This window comes from Panthera tigris, chromosome B3 (assembly GCF_018350195.1).
Source record: "Panthera tigris isolate Pti1 chromosome B3, P.tigris_Pti1_mat1.1, whole genome shotgun sequence".
NCBI lineage: Eukaryota > Metazoa > Chordata > Mammalia > Carnivora > Felidae > Panthera > Panthera tigris.
Genome location: NC_056665.1, coordinates 113,613,637 through 113,640,676, shown reverse-complemented (window position 1 = coordinate 113,640,676; position 27,040 = coordinate 113,613,637). Strand labels below are relative to the sequence as shown.

The following is a 27,040-nucleotide window of genomic DNA, read 5'->3' as shown; positions in this document are numbered from 1 at the left end:
TTTTTTTAAGTTTACTTATTTTGAGAGAGAGACAGCATGAGCAGAGGAAGGGCAGAGAGAGAGAGAGAGAGAGAGAGAGAGAGAGAATCCCAAGCAGGCTCCACACTGTCAGTGTAGAGGGCTCCAACTCATGAAACCATGAGATCATGACCTGAGGGGAAACTGAGAGTCGGACACTTAACTGACTGAGCCACCCAGGTGCCCCTTCCTCAAGTATTCTTTAACTTCCAGGTGACTGCTAAATAAAGGATGAAAATATTATTATAAAATCCTTTTAAATAAGCCTCCTATATGAATAAGTCACCTCTTCCCCCTTCGTTGAAATGAGAGTCATAATATTTCATCAAGAGGGTGTGAAGCTTTAGTTGGGATTAATTTACTTCATTACTTCTTCCAGGGCACTGAAAAATTTGTATAATCCCCATATGTGGTTTGTAGGAATGGACTTCATGATGATTTGATGAGAAATAGTATGAATATTTCATCAAGTTTTTCATCTTCTTTTCAAGTATTAGCACCCTTACTTCAGCTTTTGCAGCCCCTCATGGCAGCCCGCGTGGTCACTGCAAGCGCCTCCTGAAGGAAGGTCTCAGCCCATCCGTTGTGCATGCTGTGGCCTCAACAACCCCCACAGAACCTTCTCTGCAGTGGGGCCCGCCCTCTCCTCCAAGCTCATCGAACTCATCATGCCCTGCGGCATGTACCATTCACACGTTCACCTCTTTCCCCAGTAGACTGTGAACAACTTCAGGGCATCAACTTCCTCCTATTTTGAATCTCTGGCATCTTACATGGTGACTAGTGAATGAGGTGTCAAGTGAATGAGGGCACAGACCCTCTGCTCTTGTGACAGGGCCAAACCCAACCTGTGCCTTCTGAATGTGTGATTTGCTTTCTTTTGCTGTTCCTCTTCACCCCAAATCTTCCCTTTCTTTTCTCTGTAACAGACATTTATCTATTTAAGGCCCCGGTTTTCAGCCTTGGCTGCACAGTAGAATCCACTTGAGAGAGCTTTACAAATAAATAGTTGTGCCCAGCCCCATCGGCACAGATTTTGATTTAATTGGTCAGGGTGGGGTTCTGGTGTTGGTATTTTGTAAATGCTCCCGTGATGAGTCTAAAGTGCAGCCAGGCTTGAGAAATACTGATTTAAAGTGATACTCAAGCCCCACCACCTTCTAAAAAGACTAATGTGCCTCTGATGAGTTTACCTTGCTCTGGATTCAAAGCAGGTACCATTTTCACAACTTATTAGGTAACAAATCAAACACTGCCTTGTGACAGTACTTCGATATTAGTTTGTTCTTGAACTCCTGCACTTCGTTTTGATTGTTTATGAGTGTTCACACATGTATCAGCTCTCATACGAGACCAGAAGGACCTTGAAGGCAGGAACTGTGTCTTCTCCTTCTTTGCATCCCCATGCCATGTACATGGTGGACCAGAAACATATTTTTGATTATTAAAAAAAAAAAAAACAACAACTCAAAATACTAAAAGAGAAAAAAAACCTAGTAGAAGCCACTTTAATTCTACTTTAAAGATATGTCTTTGGTAAGAATAAAAATGTTGCAAAAAGGGTGGGGCAGGATTGAAGCAGACTCGAAAAAGAGTAAATAAAAGTCAAATGGAAAAAAAACTAAATTAGTCCAAAAGAAAATGTTTCCCAGTTTCTTAAGAGGGTTTTTGCAAACACTGAAGCAGAATAAACAAGAGAATTAACTCGGCTTGTGCCCTGATAAGGAGATTTCTTTTTTGGTTATATAATTTTACAAAGTTTCCAGGGTGTAAAGAAAATAATCAGCCAGGGAGGACTCCTTCCCTTGGACTTTACAATTCAGCTCTTGGTTTAATCGGCTCGAAGAGCTGCTCAGTTTGACCTGACCTCCTTCCAGCCCTGTGATCTCAGACTAAGCCTCACATTCAAGAGCCCTGGTGTAGAGCTCAATGTCATAGAAACGGGATAAAACATAATCCTCATTCCGTGTCCTTGATCCCTTGGTGTAGTGGCCTCTGTGCATTGGTGGGGGTTGGGAGAGCTATGCCTGGTATCTTCTCCTAGTGGTTGGTGTTCCATAGATCTGCCAACGCTAGAATGATCTAAGCATGTTCCCCTACTAAGTAGTGTTTTAAGGAAGTACTATTTGGAACAACTGCCTTAAAGACTAGTTTAAGCCACTGTTTTGTGCACAGATCCCAGAAAAGGTTTATCTTCATATGGCTTCTCTACTTTGTCATGAAGTAAGACTACAGGAAAGGCTCAGTGTCTCATAATGCACACCTTCTACTAATGCAATATAAGTTCATCAGAGAGAGAGATGTTTTCTATATCAAGTTTTATCCTAGTTATTAGGCCACAAATTGAAGGACTGGTCCCCAAAGGCATGCACATTTCTAGAGATTGATTAAGTATAAGTTCTCTTGCCTGGGTTGGCCATTTTAATGCTGGTCATATTTTACTTTGCTACAGCATTTTATTATATTTTACTGTTTTATGTACATATTTTACTAATTTGTGTGTGAAAACATCATCCAAAAGCATTTAACTCTGCTCTTGATTGATCAGCAATGAAAGTAACATGTTGTTCTTTGTAGATTAAGATAACACCACTGACTCATTTGATAGGATATGAGTTGATAGACTGTCACTGATCCATCCATGCTGTGCTCCTCGTTCTTGTGACTAGTAGCTTGTATTTGACCTCATGAGCCAAGAACCGAGGGCCACCAAAACTCTGCAGTTACTAAAGAGACATAAAGTAATAGCATTTGTCCTACCAGCCACTTCCTGTTGACATTAAAAACATGGAAATGACTGGTTAATTTATTAAAACAAAAGGAAAAGAAAAATATGGATCTAGCTTCTTTATTTACTAATAAATGCTAGCTAGAATTGGTAAAAACAGGATCTGGGAGCCTGGAATCCATGATTCCACATACAATAGACTACATCACAAAATCAATGTATGACATCTAAAACCTAAAAGAGAGATAAACTACACATTGTCAAGGAGAGGAGTTAAAGATCCATGAAAATGAATGGATTTAACACTGATTCACAAGGACTTTTGCTTCCTCAAATAAGAATGCAGGTAGTAGTGCTTGACAATCCTTAATGATATCCCTGATAGCTGCAAACGGGGTCTATTTAACATAATTTATAACATAGGGTACAAACCAAAGGTCATTAGGTTCCACAGGAACATCCTTGGATATGTTCCACTGAAAAGAGAAGTAATGGATTCAGAACCCAGGATACTTGAATCATCGGGGAAAAGGTATCACTGAGGTAATGAGCACGCCAGGGCCTGAAAACTTAAGAATGTTTCCCTAAATGAAAACAAGCAGCTCCATCTTCTCAGAACATGGCTGACTCAATCATCAAGCTGGAATGTTATTTACACAGTCCCAAGCAAACCAAGAAGAATCCTCTGGTCTGTAACCGAGGGCACTTGGAAAGTTAGGTCTGGAACAGGCAAAGGCTCAGGTCTGTTTCTGATGATTCCTGACTCCTTGAAAGAGAGCCAATTTACCTAATGCAGGTAAAGGGCAACAACTCCCTGCCACCTCCCCCAGAAAGGACCACCAGCGTGATATTTCATGCCTCTTTAGTTAATAACTTGGATTGTAATATAATCAGCAAGATGGGCAAATCTGGGTTCTGAATTTTGCCCCATCCAGCAAATCATAACAATCACCCTGTCTTCTTCCTCCTCCTGCTTGTGGGAGAGGTCATGCTAGAACCTGGTCTACACAATAGAGTAAAGCTGCTGTTAGACACTGGGAAAAATAAGTTCCCTAATTATGAAATATTTGAGCAAAGGGGTCAGACTGTGGTGTCGCTTCCTTCAGAGTAAAAGAGAAGATTAAGAACAGGGTAGAAAGTAACCTTTCTGGATGGAAGGTGGGGAAATCTTACTTGAGGCCAGGATAGAAACCCTAGATAGGGAGCTCTGAGAGAGCTATCATCCTTTTGGGGGTCTCTCTAGCATCCTTCAGTACTGGAACCTACTGGTTTAGGAGTTAATGCACAAACAACCAGGGTCTGGGGAATGGTTTAATCATGTGGCAGAATCTGTCTGGCCTACAGTTTTCAAACATACTAACCTCAAGAAAAAGCACCATCACTATTTAATTTGTACACAAATTATCTAGTCCTCAACAAACACCAGCTAAGTAAAATGATCATTCACCTTTTAGAGATGGAGAGTTTGAGACCCCTAGAGGGGTGGACCTTGGTCACTTACAAGCCACTGGCAAATATCAGGAGGCATGTTAACTCAATGGGCTCTGTTTTTAGACATGGTTTCCTGTGAGTGGCTTCTTTCCCACTTCATTGTAACTGCTATCTTTACCTACCCCTGACAGTGTTGGCCCAGGACAGACAACGTGGCCAGTGCTTTCAGAAGATGAACACTCATATTGCTAAGTACATCTTGTTGTCTGACCTTGACAGTCAGAATACATTGCCAAAGCACTCACCTGTCTTCTCTCTGAACCAAGGTACTGGAAAATCAGCCGGGTGTTCACACTGTGACTCCAGGTGTTTCCTAGGGCAGCCGTCACACAGCTGGATCCAGAAGGGCCTGAAATGAAACAGGGCAAAGCCATGACTATGAATGCCCTTTCTTGTAATGGTGTTTCACATAAACAAAAGTCCAGTCATTGCTCATTGCTTAGAGACGACTGGGGGGCTCAGTTCATTACCACAAAAGTTGACAAATTAGAGAAGAAGGAGAGGGGTTAAGGGACATGAGACTAAAAATAAAAACCAGCATGAATTTCCTTCAGCCTCAGCGAAAGCGACCACCACTGGGCTAAAAGATAACAGAGTTATATATCAGTAAGAGATTGCATGCAAGGCAGCTTGGAGCCATTGCTAGTAATAAATCGAGCCACTCAACATCCACAGTAAAAAGGCATAATGCTACTACATAGAATAAGAGCCAGTTATGAAATAGTCTTAGTTTAACAGAGTTGTAAGACTTTTTTAGCTTGATAAGAGTCTTAACTCAATTTTCCTAATCAATGTAGAAATGGTGGAATATGTGTATAAAATTCCTTTGTCCTTCCAACCCCTGCACACACACACCCAGAAGAGAACTCTGGAAGATCTAACCATTTCATGTCTCATCTGTTTTAGACATCCGTATCCCCAGAGAAACATTTTTTCACCTTCTAAGACTTTCCTATAAAGGGGAGGAGCTGAAGTATTCATCTGAGTTTCTAGTCTACTCCAGGTTGAGCTTCAGCTACCTTACATCTCCAGAGCTTCGCGGATCTCTCTTGATGTCACCAGAAACTATTCCTGCTCTCCTCCTCTTGTTCCTCCTCAGAGGCAGGCTCATGAGTCCCACCACTTAGAAGCCAGGCCCCCATCATATCTGGCACATCTTGAGGTCTCCTCTGAATTCCTGTGCCCACTTTGGCCCTGGGCCATGGGAGGAATCTTAGCCCTAGGGGGGCAGAGTGAGACATTCAGTTTGCCTTATATCCACAAGATGCCATATCTTTTAAATGAGGAGACTAAGAACAAAGAGGCTGAAGTCCACTGAATTAGCTAAATCCACACGAAGTCTTGAGCTTCTCATTCATTGCCTGCTTACTGTATCATTTGATTTTCACCTCTCAGTCTGGAGTAGGAATTGGTCTTCTTTTCTGGATCAGTCATCTTTCAGGGTGGTTTTATCAACTTTGCATGGCCTAACACTCCTGAGCCCAAATATTATGGCAGATGAAGGCGGGTCTGTGGTTCTAGGCTGGAGGTGATTTTGTTGGCAATATCTAAGTGGAAGAGCTACTGGCATCTAGAGGGCAGAGGCTGGCAATGTTGCCAAACACCCTGTAAGACAGAGGACAGGCCCCCATAACAGAGAGGTATCCATTCCCAAACATAATAGTGCTGAAATTGAAAGCCCCTGGGTTAGATAACACCAACCATACATTTTCTCCGGTTCAAGCAGGCACAGGAATGACTTAGATAGAAATCAACGACTGGGACCTCAACAAGCCTGGGAGTTTCAGAATGAAGAATTTAGCATAGGAAAGAACAAAGTTTAGGGTGACCTTGCTTCATTATGCACATAATTTAAAACATATACAAATTTATTTGGAAAACACACGGTCTAGACTGTGCTCATGTGATCACATCACTCCCTTACCTAAACTCCAGCAGCAGCCCGCTGTACTGAGGAGATATACTAACCCCTGAACAATGCATCCAGGGCACTTTGTCATCTGCGTCTGTGCCTCTCTCTGGCCCCATTTCTCTAAGCATTCTCACTGGGTGGTCTCCCGTAACCTCCTGACTTCTCTGTCCCCATTATCCTTGACCTCTTGTCAGCAGTTGATAAAGCTTCCCCCTCCTTTGGCATACTGCTTCTACTGGACCAAGTGGAGTATTCTTTTCCTTCTCTGCTACTCTTCTCTCTCTCTTCCTAGTTGTGGGGGGACCTCAGGGGATGGGCCATGACAAATTTTTCTCCTACCACCTAAGTGCCTTCAGTGGCTAGGAAGGTAATGTGCATTAATAAAGAGGCCAGGTGTTTGCATCTTAAAATACAGGAATTCTTTACTACCACAAAGTGATACACTCTCTCTTCCATTCTTCTTGAAATACACAATCCTCTCATCTTTCATTTTCTCCAGTTTGACAGAGACGTATTAACAGAGAAATACTTTCTCTTATAAGAAAACCAACCCTGCAAAGGCAATAGCAACTGATTGTTCCTTTCTTTTTTGCATTTTTGTAAAACAGCTTTTTTGAGATAATTCACACATCATGCAATCCACCCAAAGTGTACAGTTCAATGGTTTTTACTATATTCGCAGTTGTTCAAGCATCACTACAATCAACTTTAGAACACTTCATTGCCTCAAAAAGAAAGCCCATACCCCTTAACTATATAAGCCTCAAGCCCCTCTTTCCTCTCCCTCAGCCCTAGGTGACCATTACTCTGCTTTGTGCTTAATATTAAGTATCAGGAGATGATGGGGAGTAGAGGAGACTGTGGTGAATGAGACAATCCATCCATGACCTCAAGGCTGCAGACCCTGTCTCGCTCTAGCTATTATTATCATGTGACAATATGAGTTCATAGTCAGCCACATCTTTTGACTTTTAAAAGAGAAGTCAGAAGTCCATGTTTTAAGTATAATCTACAGATTTTAAAATGTTAGTTTAATTAAAAAAATTTTTAAACATACAAATGAACATAATTATGAGCCATATATGACTCATTCCCACCAAGCTTGCGATGTCTGCTCCATATGGATGTCCTCACTGTTGACGAGGATGTGACCCCAATGTGGATGATTTTGTAGCCTTTGTCTCAATCTGTGACCGGCTTCAGCACCTGTCCTCCATTTTTAACAAGAACTACAAGACTGACATAATGAATAGCAGCACTATTAATTCAGCATCTTCAAATCAAGCTCACTTTTTCCATTATAACTTACTCTTCCCTGTCTCTTTCTTTGGCCTTCTAGTTAATCTGGTTCAGAACCTCAGTTCCATTTTTAAATTTCTCCTTCTCCCATGCTTCTCAGTTCCAATAAATTGTGATGTCCTATTGATTTAGCTGTAAAATCTCACCTATATCCATTCCCTATCCTCCATTCCTCCTACTCCAACCTTAGATCAGGTCCACATTAGCTCTCACCTGAGGGTGGCTCCTAGAGCTTTCTAACTGATGTCCATACTGCTGTCAGTTCCTCAAAGCCCATCCTCTCTTCTGCCTGATTAACCTCCCCAAGCCACATCTAAGCACACTTCCCTGCTGCTTCTCAGCATGCTCAAAAACTTTCAATGGCTCCCAAGTGCCTCCAAAGAGTTCTACATTCCCCAGATTGGCATTCGAAGCTCTTCCAGCCTGTGCCTGATCTGCCTTTCCACACCACTTCCCTCCATTCCACTTCAAAGAGACTTTGTTCCAATTCAATCACTTCTTCCCCATGTCCCCTCCACACCTGAAATGCCTCTGAGTCCACATGTTGTCTTTGATACTACTTCCTGCGTGCCACTTCCTTGGTCATCACAGATGTAACGTCTTCCTCCTCTAAACTCCTGTAATACTTTATTTCACTCTCTCACGCTATGCCATCTCTTTCTATCCTGTGGTATATTACTTGTGGTGTGCTTCTCTTATCACTCCTAATACATACTTTAAGAGGCCCAAATCCATGTCTGATTCATGCTAGCATGCCTGAATCACTTAACTTATGCCTCATTCTGTGTCACTGACACATGGAAGATAATGAATACTGATTCAATAGTCAATAAGTTATTCCTACTAAACTTGGAACCATGTTACTATATATTCAGTTTAGCAGCAGATTTACATTCTTAATTTTATCTTGCTTAAGCTAAACTTAATGGCATTTTTGCATTTTTCAAGCAAACTGTAGAAGCTTGTTGCGTACGTGCCTGCTAAGTGATAGGATGAAGTAAGGCTGAACTTCCAAGTTTGCCACGAGAAAGCTACATGTGAAAAATTAGGAGTTGTTAATTAGTTAAGCACTCAAAAAAATTTTTTTTTCAGTAATAGACTGATAGGCACTTCCCAGGTTCTGGAAGATGTTTTCAGGGGTCAGAGCCACATTTGGCCAGTGGTGACTATTTAAAGAGTGCCATGGGGGCGCCTGGGTGGCTCAGTTAAGCATCCGACTTCAGCTCAGGTCATGATCTCGCAGTCCGTGAGTTCGAGCTCTGCATTGGGCTCTGTGCTGACAGCTCAAGCCTGGAGCCTGCTTTGGATTCTGTGCCTCCCTCTCTCTCTCCATTCCTCCCCTGCTCATGCTCTGTCTCTGTCCCTCAAAAATAAATAAATGTTAAAAAAATAAAATAAAATAAAGAATGCCATGCCCCTAAGCTAATGAAAACAGTATAAGAAAGTATCGATATACTTTCCATACACTGGCTGCTTTCTGGACAGGTAAGCTCAAGTCCCAACTAAAGGCAACAAGTGCAAATGACCACGGAAAAGTTCCTAATGGAAACCCTGACTGAGTGGCTTGAAAAGATCTAAAAGATTCAGGAGTGCTTACAAACATTACGCCACCACAAGAGCAATCACAGAAGGCCTTGAAAGTTAATAATAAGAAAAGACAATATTTTTAAAGTACTATAAGGGAGCACTAGGTGAGCCCTATATGTAAGGAGAGCTTACATCTTGTTTGAGCTTCATATCTTAGTTACATCTCTCTTGATCCCACAACCACCTATGAGGTAGGTAATATCATCACCCCTATTGACCAACTAAGGCTGTGAGAGATTAAGTAACGCTCCCAAGGTCACGTGGTTGGTTAATGACAGAGCTGGGGCACAAACCAGGCAGACTATCTTCACTGCTACCCTAATCAGCCTTCTCCAGGCATTATGTCAATTAGCCTGCAACTCTGCCAGCCCGGTGGGCCTTGGGAAGGGCTTGGAGAGCCTGAAGGCCCATCTCTAGGAAGACACTGATGGAGGCGTAGTGTGAGCATTCCATCACTCATCTGAATCTGTGTGTCACTCAGACTCCACAATCAGCTTCCTCTGTTCTGATGTTCAGTGGTAACCCAGGGCAAGGGGTTTCCAGAAAGATCATGCATGCCCTGGCTTGGCAAGTTATTTAACCTCCATCAACTGGCCCAGCACCTGATTCATGTAAATCAGGTAGTCTGAAACTGACCCTTTCTGGTTGGAGGCTTAAAAATCTGGTCGGCGTTGTAAAGTTATTTCACTTAATAGGACCTCAAACATGGGAAAACGACTGAAGGGTGGTTACAGGTGGTAGGATTATTTGAGACAGAAGTGGGAGAAAGGGAGGTGGGACACTGTCAGTTACTATAAATTTGTAACTTTATTTTCATCTAGAAAATTCAGTGGCCTCATGTCTTTGGACTTTCAAACATTTCTATGAGAGGGCTGGCATAAATAATCATTAATGCTGTTTATGGGAAATTAAAGGTAGAAGGCATCTGCTTACTGGCCTTTCAAAAAAGGTGATTTCCTGCCCAATGACCTAATTGGTCAGGAAATAGATAAGTGAATCTTTTCTATGCTCACTTTAAGCGGAAGTTCTAAAAATTAGGGCGCTCTTTCCCTCTCTCCTTTTTGATGACTCTGACATTTAGACCTGCCAAGGCAGTATGATTTCATTGTACTGGAATTTGGTTGGTTTCAATACAAATAGAAAACTCAAATAAGTGAACTAGGTTTTGAAAATATTTTCATTATTGGGGATTTTTTCAGCATCACAGGATTGAGCTTGTAGAAGTCTTCGAGCTACATGGAGAAAATCTGTTTACAGTGAAGTCAGGTCTCTCTAAAACAGACTGTGGGAACATTTGTTATCCACTCTCTGAGACCCTTTTAGGTAAGTCAAAGCATGTTTTCTTTCTCTGTGACTGCCTACCCATCTGCAAAATGTGAATACTAATTCCTGCCTCCAGGCAACCAAAGGTTCTTGGTGACTCTTACATGAAGATATTTGATATGTATAAATGACAGGAACAATGATGATCAAACCCTGATGATGAAATTCTAGGGAGAAAGAAAGCTTAATTATCATCTTATACATTTTTTAATTTTTCTAATAATGAGGCAAGCTAGGAAAGCTCAGGAATGAAATGGTTAAAACGAAAGGACTTGGATTCTGGAATATCCTTCATGAACACTATCTTTTGGATCCAGTTCCCCACTCCTTTGGAGGGGGAGTTGGTTATGAAGATACATTTCTCACAAGGCCAGGGGCTGTCTCTGTTCTGCACACAGGGCATAGTCCTTGTGCAATCAGCCTGGAGGAGGATAATCAGGTTGCTATGTAGCCTTGATTTCCAAAAAGGTAATGGGCCTCTGGTACCAACCGGTGTCAGTATGTAGAAGAGGCCTGTTGGGGGCCTTCAATGAGGAAGCTCCTTCTCTGAAAACATTTCAATTTATGACTCCTGTGCTAAGCATTTCTGGGAGGTCAACTGAATCTCCAGTACATAACATAAAAGTGTCTGTCCTGTAGCAAAAGGATCAACTTTAAAAGAATAGACTTTTCCATGTTAAAAATATTACAAGTATAAACAAAGCACTGATTCCAGAACAGGGGGAAGGAAAAATTCAGGGCGTAAGAGGGCTGGATATTCTGAACATTGGTCCCTCCTGTCCCTTTAGATAAAAGGCAACTTGTTGAGACTAGAAAGAGGAAGAAAGAAAGAAAGAAAGAAAGAAAGAAAGAAAGAAAGAAAGAAAGAAAGAAAGAGGAAGAAAGAAGGAAGGAAGAAAGAAAGAAAGAAACAAACAAACTTATAAATCTTTTCAGAACTGAAAGAAGTTCAGGAAAGAGATGGCATGTTAGCATCGGAATTAACAGTCTCTTTCTTATCTTTGTCCTCACATCCTAAAGCATGTTCTGTATAATGCATGACAACATATGGTCAGCTGCTGGCTACAAGGCAGGACCCTGGAGTTCTATTTCTGAATTAGCTGTGGGCTTTTAATGAGACCAGGTGGGAGCAGGAGAGTGATGTAACAAAGAACATCAGGGTAGGCCTTGGTAATGAGCAGTCACTTCAACTCTCTGAGCCTCAGTTTTCTCACCCATAACAAGGGGTTGTTGGAAATTATCTCAAAAGGTCCTGGCTATACTAAGAACTTTGAATCTATGGCATTTTGATGACAAGAAATTAGTTCCTCATTCTGGACTTCACTTTTTCCAGAAAGTTTGAAAATGTTCTACTCCATGGGCTATCTTTGAATGGCTGTACCCTACCTAGTACCTATTTAAGCCTGAAGAGAGTTTTACAGACATGTGGTCCTTTTTCTAAGAGTAGATTTCCCTCCAGACTAGGAGTTTTCTTAGTCTATCTTACCTACTAAAACCTTATGATGGGTAAACATGTGATGGCCAGTGGCCAAGTCCCAGCAAACACGACTTCATAATAACAAAGCTTAAAGATGGGAGTCTGAGTGAGAGAGTAGGGATTAAAAGGGGATTATCATCCATTAAATTCAGTTTCTCCTGTTTAAAACCAAGCCCATGGAAGTTGCTGAACTACAGCATATATTTTTCTGTTGGGTCATTCATTTGAACTGGGGAAGTGACTGAGAATCTTGGTTAGCCCCAGTAGAAAGATGAAGTAGGGAAATATTTAGATCTGCTTTTTCCTAAATTTCTCAGAGTAGCCTAAGTTACCTCTGTTAGTGGATCATCAGCTCCTGTTTTATTTGATGCAGAAAGCCATAATTTCAGCAAGCAATGTTGAAGAGGATGAATGGGGTATAAAAGGGAAGAAGACTGCCTAGGATAGGCTATTTCTGAAATAAGGATTCAAGATGACCTACGAGCTCCATGAGGCCACAGTGCAAAGGTATCATATAAAAGAGATTGGGACAAGCTCAGACATCTATCCTCCAGCAAAATTAATTTCCTTGGGGGTTTGTGGTTCATTAACTGAACCTGTGAACCAGCTGTATTTAGTGTGCACTCTACTTCCTCAGGTCTTTAAAATTGACAATGGTCTGTAGGTCAAGTTCCAACGGAAGTGATATTTCTGACCTAACTCTATAAATAGAGCACTGGAAAAAACCCATCAGCTGCAAATGGCCCAGGGAACACACGCTATCTATTAAGTAAGTAACCGCAGTATCTGTGCTGCCATTTTAGATGAGAAAAAAATATCTTTTGTTATTTATAATCTTCTGAGCTTTGAGATTCTCAAAATACTTTAAAGCTATTAGTCTTCTTTCAGATTTACAAATAAAGGATCTGAGGCATAAAACCACACAATAACTGCCTCAATATCATCTGTGCACTGAGGAAGGCATTTGGCGTGGTATAGAATAAGGCTGCTTCACTTCAGTAAAGCAGAAAATGTCATCTCCGATGTCTCTTGGCTAGATGTGAATGCAGTCCAGAGTCTTTACTTGCACAATACACTTAGGATCCACTTTCTGATAAAACTCGTTAGTAAGGAAGGTTAGAAATGTGAAGAAGACCAGAAAAGTTGGGGCAATCAGAACCTTTGGAATGCAAGGGTTAGGGATGGGTTAATCCTCCATGGCAGAAGGAAGAAACAGAGTTAGCTAATCACCAGGATAAAGACTGGTATGCACTAGCACAAACCACTCAAACAACTCCATTGGCTTTGTGTGGGGAGAACAAACTTGGAGTTTCCCAGAGTCTTAGTATGGTTATGTAAGTTATCATCCAAACAGGACACTTCTGAAAATGAAATGGGGACATTTTAATAACTATATGGGGATAACAAAGTCAGGACTGTTCTGGGCCAACCAGGATGCGTGTAGGAAATCTCTAGAACAGGCTGAGGGTACTCACCCTTCAAGAAAATGGTCAGTCTAGAACTCATCTAATTTACCAACCAAAAGTTCTATAGGGATATTGCACGGGATTTTTCTGCTATGTTTGCGGTGGCAATCATGAAAGTCCTCAAAGACAGCTATGACAACAATAACAGGCACGAGAAGAACAGAACGAGGGTGTCTGCATAGAAAGAATTAATCTCCTCCGACCCAGCTCAGGTTCCAACATACCCCAGGAGGCCATGCCCCTGAACCCTTTCTCCAATATAGCTTTCTTCCTGCTACCTCCTATTTAAGTGTATGTGTTGGGGGCGGGGGGAATCCTGAATGGGGACCTGTAGCTAGGTCTCCTGACCCTTTGAAAAGAACTCTTTATTTTTTTTTATTAATTTTTAAAAAATATTTATTTCTTTTTTGAGAGACAGACAGAGAGAGTGGCAGAGCATGTGCAGGGGAGGGACAGAGAAAGACACAGAATCTGAAGCAAGCTCCAGGCTCCAAGCTGTCAGCACAGAGCCCAGCGTGGGGCTTGAACCCACGAACCATGAGATCATAACCTGAGCTGAAGTCGGATGCTTAACCAACTGAGCCACGCAGGCACCCCCGAAAAGAACTCTTTAATTAAAAATAAACTCATTCACTAAAGAAAAATTCATACTATTCTTAAGTGAATACTAGCAAATAAAACAAAGAAAGCAAAAACCCAGCCATACATGAAAATCTGAGGCATTTTCTTTCTGAATTTAGGCTTAACTGAACATCCACCAGGAAGATGCTTAGGTGAAATGGGTTTTCTTCCATAGCAATGTTCTCTAGGTGCTTACTGTAGATAAGAGAATTCTTCAAATCATGTGAATCAGCCATCTTAATAGGACCTTTGCTTTTCTACTCATCATAGAATCTGAGCCAGCAGGAGGGTGCCAGAGCTGGATCCTAGTAAGTCTTGGTATCATACGTGGTCATTCATTTTTTCACTGTTCGATATTTTTTTCAGGTCACTTTCTTTTCTGGCTGCAACAGAACTATAGTCACTTATTCTGATTTCAAATTATTTATAGTACTGGCTGCTGGGAGGGGGTAGGGAATTACCCTCAGAGGTATGCATTCAGCCAACTGCCTTTGGAGAAATCCAGGAAGGGCAAAAAGTGTCATATGCTTTATCAGTCACTCTTCCTGGGGAGATTAAACTATGGTGAAGTAATATATGGTCACTTTACAAATCCAGAGAACTAGTCTGGACTATGAGTAAGCCAGGTGACAACGTACCTGACTGAAGAGCGAAGGGGACACACTAATAGTCATGGGGTTTGCCTTTGGGAAATCAGCTCACAAGGCAAACCCAGGACCAGGAGATAGGGTCCTTTCCCAAGGCCTTAACTGATACAGAACTGGGCCCAGGTAAGTCTGCTATTGCTCAGGCTGGCACTGTATCACTGGCTTTTTGCAATCAATAAGGACAAAGGGAAAAAGAAATGTGGTTGTTTATCAGAAAATAGGTTCTTGAAGAAAAATATTTCTGTGAAAACATCAGTGGCTTAAAAAATCATTAACACAAAAAGACATTTCAACTTAACGTCTAATCCTGGACTGGATCTTGGATCAGAAAAAAAAAAATGCCATAAAAGCCATAATTGGGACACCTGACAAAGTTTGACTATGACTGGTATATTAGATAATAGTATTATATCAGTGCTAATTTCCTGGGTGAAATCATTGTAGTGTGGCTATGTAAGAGAAGCTCTTCTTCTTCCGAGATAAATGCTGTAGTATTTGGAGATGAAGGGTCATGATATCTACAGTTATTCTCAAAGGGTTTTGCAAAGCTAACAACAATAAATTCATATCATAAAAAAAAATTGCTAATAATAATATGAGAAAGATTTAAAAAACCAGGCAAAATGTTAGAAGTCTAGGTGAAGCATCTATGGGAGTTTATTGTACTTTCCTTGGAACTTTTCTGTAGGTTTGAACTCTTACACTTAAAAAAAAAATACAACTGGGCGCCTGGGTGGTTCAGTCAGTTAAGCGTCTGACTTCAGCTCAGGTTATGATCTTGTGGTTCACAAGTTCACACTTGATCTTAGCCAAAAGGCTGAGAAGTGATTGCAGTTCATGAGTTCAAGCCACACGTCGGGCTCTGTGCTGGTGGCTCAGAGTGTGGGACCTACTTGGGATTCTGTGTCTCCCTCTCTCTTTCTACCCCCCCCCACCAACTCATATTTGGTTTCTCTCTCTCAAAAATAAATAAAACATTAAAAAATTTAAAAAAATACAACTGTTTGGGGCATCTGGGTGGCTTAGTCGGTTAAGCATCCAACTTCAGCTCAGGTCATGATCTTGTGGTCTGTGGGTTCGAGCCCCCTGTCAGGCTCTATGCTGATAGCTCAGAGCCTGGAGCCTGCTTTGGAGTCTGTGTCTCCTTCTCTTTCTGCCCCTCCCCTGCTTACACTCTATTTCTCTCTCTCTCTCTCTCAAAAATAAATAAACATTAATTTTTTTAAATAAATAAATAAATAAATAAATAAATAAATAAATAAATAAATAAAATACAACTGTGAAAATGTAGGTTGGCCTACCCTAAGAGTTGACTTGGGTCACTGATATAAAATCAGGACATAGGACTGGATCTCTGGAGAAATTTTAGGGCATTGTTCCATATGCACGTTTATACATCAGAATAACCTAAACCAGGTAAACCACTTTTTAAAATGTAGAAGCCCTGCCCCCATCCCAAACCTAAGGAAACAGAATCTCTGAGTGGTGATTCTCAAGAGTCTGCATTTTCAAAAGTCTCTCCCAGATGATCTTATTTATGTTAAAGTTTGAAAAAATCACGTATCAGGCATTTGCTATTTTGCTTGCAATGATATAGGCTTCTCAGACCCCATGGACATTCCATGTACTGTTACAGATGCATTTGCATTAAAAAAAAATCCCCACCTCATATCTTGTCATGTAGCCCTACATCCTTTTCATCAACGGAAGACACCGGTCTGGTGAATGCCCTTTGGCCCAGTTTTTAAGACTCCTATCTGCTGACTTTATTCCCCACCCTACTTCCCAAGGGGGAATGGAGAAGAGATGTAAACTGTTTAGAAATGCCATAACTCATCTGGTTGGAGTTGTTGTCGGGGGAGCAACCCAAAACCCTAACTCAGAAAGTGGAGGAAGGGCAGCTGACGGGCCCGTGGCATGAAACAGGACGGGGCTAGTGATGGGGCCCAGGTCCCCACTCAGGCAGGGCCCCTCCTTAAAGTCCCCTGTCAGGCTCCTTGACCTGCATTTCTTCCAGTCACCAAACACAGCTCAGCTTTCAGAGTTTGAGCTTCCCTTTGTTTCTTCAGTGAGAACAGGAGCAGAGTGCAAGCAAATGAGGGAGTGAGAGAACCAAGTGGGGCAGGAGCTAGGAGCCCTGGGGTGCTCTGAAAACTCCAGAGTACATTAATGCATCTGACAAATTCAACTTCAGGTACGTTAATATGCTGCTTCCCTCAATCCCACAACTTCAGTAGAATCACCATTCTCCTTTCATAGACTAAGAAGTGATTTTACTGAAACCCACCTAGTCTGAGGCAGAGCTGGAGCCCGAGCCCAGGCATGCTAGGACTTTCTGCTGACCAGCTGCCTCCCTTTCGGCATTAGAGAGAGCACATTACTGTGGAGAATGCTTTTAATTATCACCTTGCCTGGAGTGTGAAGATTTATTGTTATGCTTTCTTCCCGCCCCATCTCAAGCACCCCTTTGGGAAGTAGCATGATCATGATAGGAATCAGGATATTTTCATGCATGGGAGGGAATGGAATGGCGTCACACATGTTTGTTGCCCCTGAAGGCTGTGAGAAGGGGGTGGGAGGTAAGAAACAGAATGGTGAGTAGTTTGATGAGGCAATCCCTGGGTCTTCAGCACCCTGAGTTTTAGACAAGAACGTAAAGGGACTTTCGGTGTCTTTTCCCACAATGGTAAATTCAGCTGGGCTGCCAGGTTCCTTTAGTTCAGCTCGTGTTTCCTTGACATCTGGAGTTGGGCTTCCTGTGTCAAGGCTAGGAGAAACTGCTGCACTTCTCCCTTTCTGGGGTGTGCACACAGACACACGCCCTCCTCCATGCCAGTCATGCCAAACATAAGGCTCACAACAAATTGGGGCCATGAAGAGGGGGAAAATTCCGTTTTTGACTGGAATCCACAGTGGCCTCTGGATCACAAGCTGCAAGGTCCCCACCATGTGTGGATTGCCTAGGTGTGGGGGAATTTTAGGCAATGGAGACGACATTGCTTTAACTGCCTCAAGTATTCCCTCGCAAGACTGCCCCAATCCCTGGCAGTCCAGTCAAGTATTTTTAGGCAGGAGCCTCATAGCAGGAGAGGGAACTGATGAACAAAATGTGCTGATGCTATTTTAATTGGGGGGAACTGGTTTTGGTGGCAGCAGGCGGTCAGCACACATCTGTGAAATCTGAGTTCTTAAGCAAAGCAATTTCCTTTTCCCTTGAAGGCCACTGTTTATCTAGAAAGTGGACAGAACTATGGGTTTGCTGAAAATGACCAGATTCAACAAGGTGATCAAGACCACCAACTTGGTATAACGTGTCCCATATCTCAGACATCGCTTGTTACGAGACGTTACAGTAAAGAATTATAAGGTAACATTTTGGAATAATTAGTATGTTCCAGACATGAGGCTCAATTACCATACACACATTATCTCTATGAGGGAGATGCCATTACCATCCCAATTTTCTAAGGAAGGAAGCTGAGCTACAGAGAGAGTAAGTGCCCAAGGTCACCCTGTAAGTGGCAGAGCAAGGATTTGAACCCAGCAGCTTGACTAGTCACTTGTTTCAGTGTTTCTTTCGGCCATTTAGAAAGTATTTAAAGAATGACCATTCACCTCCCTCTCTGGAGGAGAAAACTCACCCCATTTTCCAGATATCCCACTCATTTTCCTTTCCTCATTAAGTTGTAATATTCAATTTCTTATCCAGAGTCATCTGTGCCTGTCTAGAAAAGCATAATTTAGTAATGTTCTCTCCCTATTGTTGGGAAACTTTGTCATATGATAGGTTTCTAGAAATTGATACCAAAGAAAAACAAATCTCCAGGTTCTGTAGATTTCCAACTGAAAATATGTAAAATAACTTTAGTTGCCAAAATCATGATTGGCTTTCCTTCCATGACTATAATCTCCACATCTGGTTCACCTTCTTTGCCAGAAGGACATGATTATACATCTTTTTTATATCTTAGGATGTTTCTGTATTTTATGACATTTCTAAGTAGAATTGCTGTGTTAATCATCATCACAATCCCACTGATAATTACATTATGTCTTTTATCAATGTTAACTCTGCAATGAAAAATAAAGCAGAAGGTAAATGTGATAGAATCAGAAAAGCCCCACAGGAAGCCAATTAGCCCATTTTCTCATCTGTAATATGGTTGTGGGATGAAAAGGGGTCAATAATCACAGTTAACATTTTCAGAAACAGTTTCCAGTGCTTTACATGATAAAATCTTTGAGTCATCCCAATAACATAAGCTGGATCCTATTATTGCCCTTATTTTACAGATGACAAAAATTTACCCACATTTGTGTAGCTAGTAAGTGGTGGGCAGAGGATTCAAACACTGATAGTCAGGCTCTTGAGCCTGTGTTCCAGGCTTGCCCATGACTCTGACGAGCAGCTAGGGCTGGGAGTCCTTGCTCTCCCTGACTTCTCACATCAGCAGCTGAGTATGACCCCAGTGGTGGATTATTATGGCATCCTTAGCCAAGGATGGCCCATAATGTTTCCATGACATTACCATAGACTCATTGTGTTTATGAAACAGAGTGAGAGTACACACAGAAAAGTCACACAGTAAGCATTTTTTTAGTAGGAGATTTTATCATCCTTGTTCTTCGGGAAAGTGACATGCCTAAGGTCACATACTTAGTCACGGGTCAGTACTGGTACAAACGCCCCTCCTCGGACACTCCTTGAACCTCAGGATCTATTGCTTCACTTAGAGGACACCATGGCCTCCCCGCCTGATCACTCTTCTCCAACCTCATACAGCTCAGTGCAAGACCAAGGGGATCACATACTCACTTTCTAGCAGCCCCAGCTCTAAATGAAAAACAGCACAACAGCAACAGTATAGTAGCAACAGCAAAATAATAAACTGCATGGCAGAAAGACCTTTTGGGTGCAACAATTTCCTTAAACTGATCATCTAGGGAAGGAAAGGGAGGGTTCCTTCTTTTAAGATGCAAGTAAGTGCTGGCCAGCAGGAACCTACAATGCATTATTATTCTGCATTTTCTTTTTGCACGACTGAAAAGTTTTTCTATCCTCCCCCTCCCATCCTTACCAAAAGAATACCCCCAAGACGATCACAAACTTTAAAAGTAGCAAACCCTCCCTTCAGAAAAATTTAAAAATAAAAACTCAAATACCCCACAGTGGTTGCAAAACAGCTTTGTGTGGAAGAAGGGCAAGTTTTCTCTTAAGAGAGGCTAATTTCATAGGGTTGGGAAAGAGAGAGATGAGGGGGAAAGGGAGGGAGCACAGAAGAAGAGGAGGCGGGAGAGGAGGGGATAAAGGAGGAAGAATCGCTGGCTTTAAAAAGCAACATTGTCCAGAGAGGTGAAAGGGAACAGATGGCCGTGGAGAATGTGGCCCTCAAAGCCCAGAAGAAAGGGGCGATGCTGACAGATCTTGCTGTTTCCCATTGACGCCTGAATGTTCTAGTGTGGGGAGCCGAGGCCAGTGCAGGGGACAGACCTCTGTTCCCAGCGGCTCACTGGGGCACTGGCGCTGAGGCTCACTGAGAAAAAGAGCAGGGGAGGGGAGTGGGGAGGGCAAGCAGCTGTGGCCACAGAGGGAGGGACAGTGGGGGGCGTGCGGGCTTCCACAGCCTTCTCTTCTGGCCTGCCCGGGAAGGTCAGCCCAGCGCCGGTCTGTGCCCTGGCAGAGGTGAAGGAAAGGGCAGCAGCTGGGGCCCAAAGACTCGGCGTCCTTCCCCAAAAACACACTGGGGGAGGCATGTCTGGGACAAAATAGATACCTTGAGAGAGGGAAATGAAGAAAATATTCCAAATGCTTTTGGAGGATTGAGACACTCAAACTACAATAAACAAGAAACTTGGGTCTTTGAAGGAGGTCAGAGAATCCTGCCAAGTAAATCCCGTATTATTTCATGGAGTCTCAGGGCAGAGAAGGGATTTGGAGAGGAAACACAAAAGTGAGTCGGTGGCTGACCCGGGAAGGAAGGAATCCAGGAGTTGGTTTAGAGGTCTGAGTCAGCCCCCAAAGAGGTACAGGGTTCACAGTGGGGCTGTGCAGGACACAGCAGGATGACAGGAGGGGCAGAGGGGGCTCCAGTGTCCAGGGTGTGCTCACGTGTATACACGTGTGTGTGTGTGTGTGTGTGTGTGTGTGGGACCGGCATCTGGAGGGACTGCTTATGTACCCGTCGCTTGTAGTTGCACCACTGGAGGATGTTACTGGAAACTCACAAGTCACCGCAGAGTGACACTAGTGCAGGCACTTCTAGCCTCCTGGGAAGGGAAAGCCTGACAGGCAGCCCCTGCAGATGGAGGCCTGGAGAATGGGTGAAGCGTGGCGGCGGGGGAGGGAGAAGGGCTTGCGAAGCAACCATCACAAAGAGGCCCATAAACTTCAGGGGACACAGATGCAATTGGTATAAGTTCTAAGTTCCTTAATATAACTTTGATCAGGAAAATTATTGTTCCAAACGACCTCTTGACCTCTCCCTACACCCTCCAGAATATGATGATAAAATTTACCCCCTGCTCCTGCCCACTAAGGAGGGAGACACATTCTTCCTGGCCCGTTGTCCAGTCGGCTCACAGAGAGCTGCCCGACCTCAAAACGCTTCTCGGGTTTTGATTTTCTTCTATCTGTTTCCCCGACCCTGAAAATGAAAGACACCTGAACTCGGGGCTGAGGGTCTTCAAACAGTGAAGTATGAGTGTGGAGAAACAGATCCTTCATCAGAATGATCATTTGGAAATTTTCCCAACACGTCTCAGGCCCCATAAACATCTTTCATCAAACCTTTGGTGGCGGAGGGGAAATTAAAAGGTGGCTCTAATTAGATACAGTGACCTGCCCAGTTCACTTTTACTTGGGCTAGATCTCTATTTTCACGAGCAAGAGGACGCCACAATGGCCATCAAGCCCTGCGTTTTGCACTGTACGTTCAACTGAGTTCCTGAGAAAATTCCCACGGAGCAGAGTAGTGAAAAAAAGATCAACCCCATGATGAAGACCTTGCCTTTTATTTCTCTGCTTCATCCAAATTGCTCCCCAGGCACTTTTAGATTTAGAAGCTCCACTAATCAACCTTATAAACAGCAGTCCAGCCACTGCATAGAAATTACTTTGTATAGCTTCTAAATGAAATTACCCCGGGGGATAGAAGATGCCCAGGGCTTTAACAATCACAACATAACACAGCCTCAGTATGAGAATAGAAGACAAGTACACTTTGACATCCCAATTGAAACTCCAGGCTGAATCTGACATAGAAGAATGTAATTACCTTTCCTAGTCTGACGGTACGCTAAAGAAATTGGAGAAGTGGAATACCTATTAGGTCCCCACTAATCCTCCTCCTAAATTCAAAGCAAGGCTAGTCCCTGGAATTCATTTCTGAGTATTCTTACTCTCCACTATTGTTAAACAGCTCAATTGATAAGTGCTTGCAGCTAATAATGCTTTCTACTGAACTCACCCCTCCTCTTTCCCAGAGGCTCAAAGCACTTTACAAATATCACCTCATTATTCTTTATAACACTCAAGTGAGCCTGATAGGTGGAAAGGTTCATTATCTTCTCTTTACCAATAGGGGAAATAGACAAAGGAAGAAGTGACTCGTTTAAGCCAACAAAGCAGAGGCAGAACTGGAACGAAAACTCAAGCCGTCCTCCTGACTCCGAATGTGCACATGTCCTATGTCAGCTGGTAAAGATATTCTGCTGACAGAGCAAGACTTTCTAGCTGTGGGCTGTGTTGGAATCAACAGGTTTGCAGAACTGGGGCACTGGCTGGAGGAGAAAGGGCAGAAGTTGAGATGGAGAAGCCCCTCTTGAACAGTCTTAACTAGTTTGAGCAAGTCACTTCACCTCTGATCTCAATGTCCTCCTTAGGAGAATAGGGGTTTTGATTAGAGGAACTTGAAGGTCCTTTTCAGTTCTTAGATAACTAGTAAAGTGAGGGTTTCAAGAGAGGGGTTCTAGTTTTCACCAGCCCCCTGTGATGTCTGGGCTTCATTCGTCTTGTAAGCCTGAAATAGGGTCCTTGTCTCTTCACATAGTGCTCTCCGTAGTCCATTGTTCACACAAATGAGAGTGGGGATCGAATCAGTTGGTGCAAGGTGGGAAATGGAAAAGGTAGTCCTGGGGTATCAAGGCCAAGGGCTAAAGAGAGATGGAGACAGGCAGGGTGCAGTACCAAGACTGGAAGGGGTGTAAAAAGAATCCCATACATTTTGAACTGTGCCTGGGTCCTACCTAGGGGCACTCCCTACATTCCGGGGGACCTATGACAAGTCCTCCAAAGCTAAGAAGGCCCCAAAATGAGGGAGGTTTGCTTTGCTTTTTCTAAATACAAGATTCACTCGACAACCCCCAAACCCATGTGAACAATGCCCCAATGTACCGTCTTGGTAGTTTTCCATTTAAACACAATTTCATTTTAATGAAAAACACCAATGTGCCTTCAAGTTAATTAAAACTGGATTTCACAGGTGGCTTCATGGTTTATAATCTGTGTTGTTTGAGGCAGATATGCCTGAGCCTTTAGAAGACCTGCAGTATTTTATCTCTCTGATCTTTTATACTTTTTTTCTAAGTGATGCTTTGATACTCTTCATTTGCCCCAAAGAAAGTTGGACAGAGATGACATTTAGTAAAACCAACATTTGTTTGCAGGAGAAGCAGCCCCCGCGACCAGAATAATGACCCTGGAAAGAGTTTGGGTGACGAGCCGATTATAGTGACTGGGTAGAAAGGACTGACTGAGCCGCCGCCAGAAAGAAACACATTTTTGTAATATCTCAGTTGTTTCTATTGGCCGGGCCTCCCTTGCATTCACCATGGGAACTGAGTCAACACATTTTCTTGCTTTTTTTTCAGTGATTGCAATGTGTTCTCCCCGCCCCACCCTCCCCCCATATACAGGGAAAAAGAAGTAAGGAACAGGTATCTCCTGAGAAGCAAAAGCTTGATGATTCCCCAAAATGGGTATAGTTCTATTGATCCCCACGTCCTGCTGTAGAAGTGACTAGCTGCAAGCTCTATTCCATCTGCTGTCTCTGAGGACCTCAGCTTGACCTTGTGGAACCTTCTTTCTGGGAAGTTAAGGAATTTCCAGGATTAGCTCAAGTCCTGAGGCTGCCAACTGTGACAATCTACAAAGCTCTCTTAGGTAATGATTCAGATCCCACTTCTGCTCAAGGCCAAGATAGTCCCCAAAGAGTTGGAAATATTCTCATTGCCTGGACTCAGATTATAAGAGGAGTTGACCTCGGAAGAATTTCAGAAGGGCAAGCTCTGCATTTGTGCATACTGAAGACTCAGCAACTGATATACCTATGACCACAGAAATGTAATTGAACTTGAAAAGTGAAGATTAAGAGGTTGTCAGAAACAAGTTTTAAAAAGAATACCATAGAAAGAGAAGGAAGTGGGAAAGGAAGGAAGAAAGGAAGGAAAGAGGGAAGGAAAGGAAGGGAAGGGAAGAAGGAAGGAAGGGAAAGAGGTTTCTAATGCCAATCAGGTAAAATGCCAAATTTCTCTCACAATCTCAAGATGAGGAGAGAGGAAAGATGAATCAATAGTCTTCTGTGGGGTGACCCAGAGAAGAGTAAGGCTTTAGATGTTACCAGAGATTGCACTAGTTTAATGGAATCTAGATCTCCCTAATTGCTCCTTAGACACTGTTTTCCTTATACGTCGTAAAGAGTAAGTACAGACATCTGACTAGGTGATGGAATATCAAAGTAAGCTTCCAACTCCATTCTGTGACCTCCTTAAGCCTCAGTTTCCCCATCTGAAAAATTAGGGAGTAGGAGCAGAGGTCTCTAATGCCTCTCCCATCTCCAAGACACACTACTGCTATTGTATCTCTGCATACATTGGCTCCAGCCAATGTATGTACAGCCAATGTATGTACCAGTACAGCCATAGTACATTTTCTCTTTTAAGCTTCACCCAGTGGTGGTCCCAGGGGGTCCCTGACAATGTCTGAAGAGTGTCAGGTCAAGAATTTTTTACTGGCCAACAGGGATAGTTATTTGTCTTCACTCCTGCAGGGGAAAGTTAATGTCAGAATACTAGTGTTCCAGCAGACCTCACTCAGGAAAACCCACTGGCATATGCCAATAGATACAATCCAAAATAAGAAGGATAAAACCCAAGTGGGAAGATTTAGTGTGGAAACCAAAACTACAACAGGCTAAGCTCTTAGTGTTAACATCTAGGAAATAAATGGGTAGCTTTTAAAATAAATGACTGGAACCTCAAGGCATCAATGTTTCCACTACTCAAGCTTTGCAGTCTAGTTGTGACCCTGTTCAACAACTATATCCATGACAATGGATTTCCACAATGTCAGTTGAGGAAATTTTACCAACAGTCAGCAACTCAAAGGAACTTTTCATTTAAGGACTCCAAAATGTTATATAAGTATTATTTCTTATGATCTCAAACAGATGTGGTGATGAGACTCTCCATTTGAGAAATAAGGAACATATTACAAACTTATCTCAAGTTAAAGAATAAGCTAGGACTTGAACAGAGACTCCAACAAGGCATTCAGAAAATTATCCATGTTCCTAATGTGTTACATATTATCGGAATACCTGGGTTTAAAACAGTAGAGAGAAATTCAAAAGATTCATTAAGAAACCAGAAGCCCAGGGGCGCCAGAGTGGCTCAGTCAGTTAAGTGTCCAACTTGGGCTCAGGTCATGATCTCATGGTTCATGGGTTCAAGCCCCACATTGGGTTCTGTGCTGACAGCTCCAAGCCTAGAGCCTGCTTCGGATTCTGTGTCTCCCTCTCTCTCTGCCCCTTTCCTGCTCACACTCTGTCTCTGTTTGTCACTCAAAGATAAATAAACAATGGGGCCCCTGGGTGGCTCAGTCGGTTGAGCATCCGACTTCAGCTCAGGTCATGATCTCACGGTTCATGAGTTTGAACCCTGCCTGCTTCGGATTCTGCATCTCCCTCTCTCTCTACCCCTTCCCGGCTCACACTCTGTCTCTATCTCTCAATAATAAATAAATGTTAAAAAAATAAATAAATAAACATAAAAAAGAAAAACTGAGAAGCCCAACTCTATCTTGAGTATCTCAGTGGTCAACCTGGCAACTTGGTGGTCCACTTGCTTATTACCTTTATTCAGAAGTCTCCTGGAAACCCACTCAGGATGGACCAAATCTAGAGATATCAAATGACTAATGTAGATGCTAATGTATGTTCCTGGTTTTTTTTTTAATTTTTTTTTAACGTTTATTTATTTTTGAGACAGAGACAGAGCATGAATGGGGGAGGGGCAGAGAGAGAGGGAGACACAGAATCGGAAGCAGGCTCCAGGCTCTGAGCCATCAGCCCAGAGCCCGACGCGGGGCTCGAACTCGCGGACCGTGAGATCGTGACCTGAGCTGAAGTCGGACGCTTAACCGACTGAGCCACCCAGGCGCCCCTTGTTTTTTTTTTTAAATAAATTTCCACTTTAAAAAAAATTTGTTATTTTTTAAAGATTTTATTCTTAAGAAATCTGCACACCCAACGTGGGGCTCAAACTTACAACCCCGAGATCAAGAGTCGCATACTCTACTGACTGAGCCAGCCAGGTGCCTCTGTTTTATTTTATTTTTTAAAGATTTTATTTGTAAGTAATCTGTACACTCAACATGGGACTCGAACTTACAACACTGAGATCAAGAGTCACACACTCCACCAACTGAACCAGCCAGGTGCTCCAAGTTTCTACTTTTTAAGTTATCTTCAGGTATATGTTTTTGCCAGAGGCTTCCTTACACATATTGTCAGGAAGTCAAAAGAAACAACTATTTTTTGGGTGGGGAGGAATATCTCAAATTGTACTTTTCATTTGTACAATTGTTTCCCTTTTGTGTGGTGGTGATCACAAGGAGAAAACGACAAGATCTCCATAGCTCCATCCCTGAGAAAGGGGTTCTGGAACCTGGCTCCACAAAAGCAGGACAAGAAACACAAATTTACGTCATTGAAAGGTTCTGACTCATTACGGTCAGCACCCTTCACCGCTCCCTTGACAACACTGAATTAATGGGGACTCTGAAAATCCACGTTCCCATCTTGCTTAGGCTTTCACTCTGAGGGTTGATCAGCCGGGATCAGATGCAGACACACTGGGTGGTGCACTTCCTGAACTGAGCTTACATTCACTAAAAAAAAACTAAAAATGGCTCAGTCCTCTAGAAGAAATACTCTGGGAAGGCTGAGAATGTTTATCTCCGGTGCCTAATCAAGACCTGGCATAGGGTGCCTGGATGGCTCAGTCAGCTAAGCATCAGACTCTTGATTTCGGCTCAGGTCACTATCTCTCGCAGTTCCTGAGTTTGAGACCTGCATCGGGCTCTGTGCTGACACTATGGAGTCTGCTTGGGACTCTCTCTTTCTCTTTCTCTGCTCCTCCCCTGCTTGTGCGCGCACGCGCGCACACACACATACACACACACATACACACACA

At 42.7% G+C, this 27,040-nt stretch overlaps 1 protein-coding gene across 2 annotated transcripts in view; it reads right to left on the bottom strand.

Annotated features, from left to right (window-relative positions):
- RAD51B (RAD51 paralog B) overlaps positions 1-27,040 on the bottom strand; it is a 641,285-nt gene that overhangs the window by 117,172 nt on the left and 497,073 nt on the right. For both annotated transcript variants that reach the window (XM_042989965.1, XM_042989963.1), the window contains exon 9: positions 4,483-4,586. In XM_042989965.1, the coding sequence (XP_042845899.1) occupies positions 4,483-4,586 (104 nt within the window). The remainder of the gene's footprint in view (positions 1-4,482; positions 4,587-27,040) is intronic.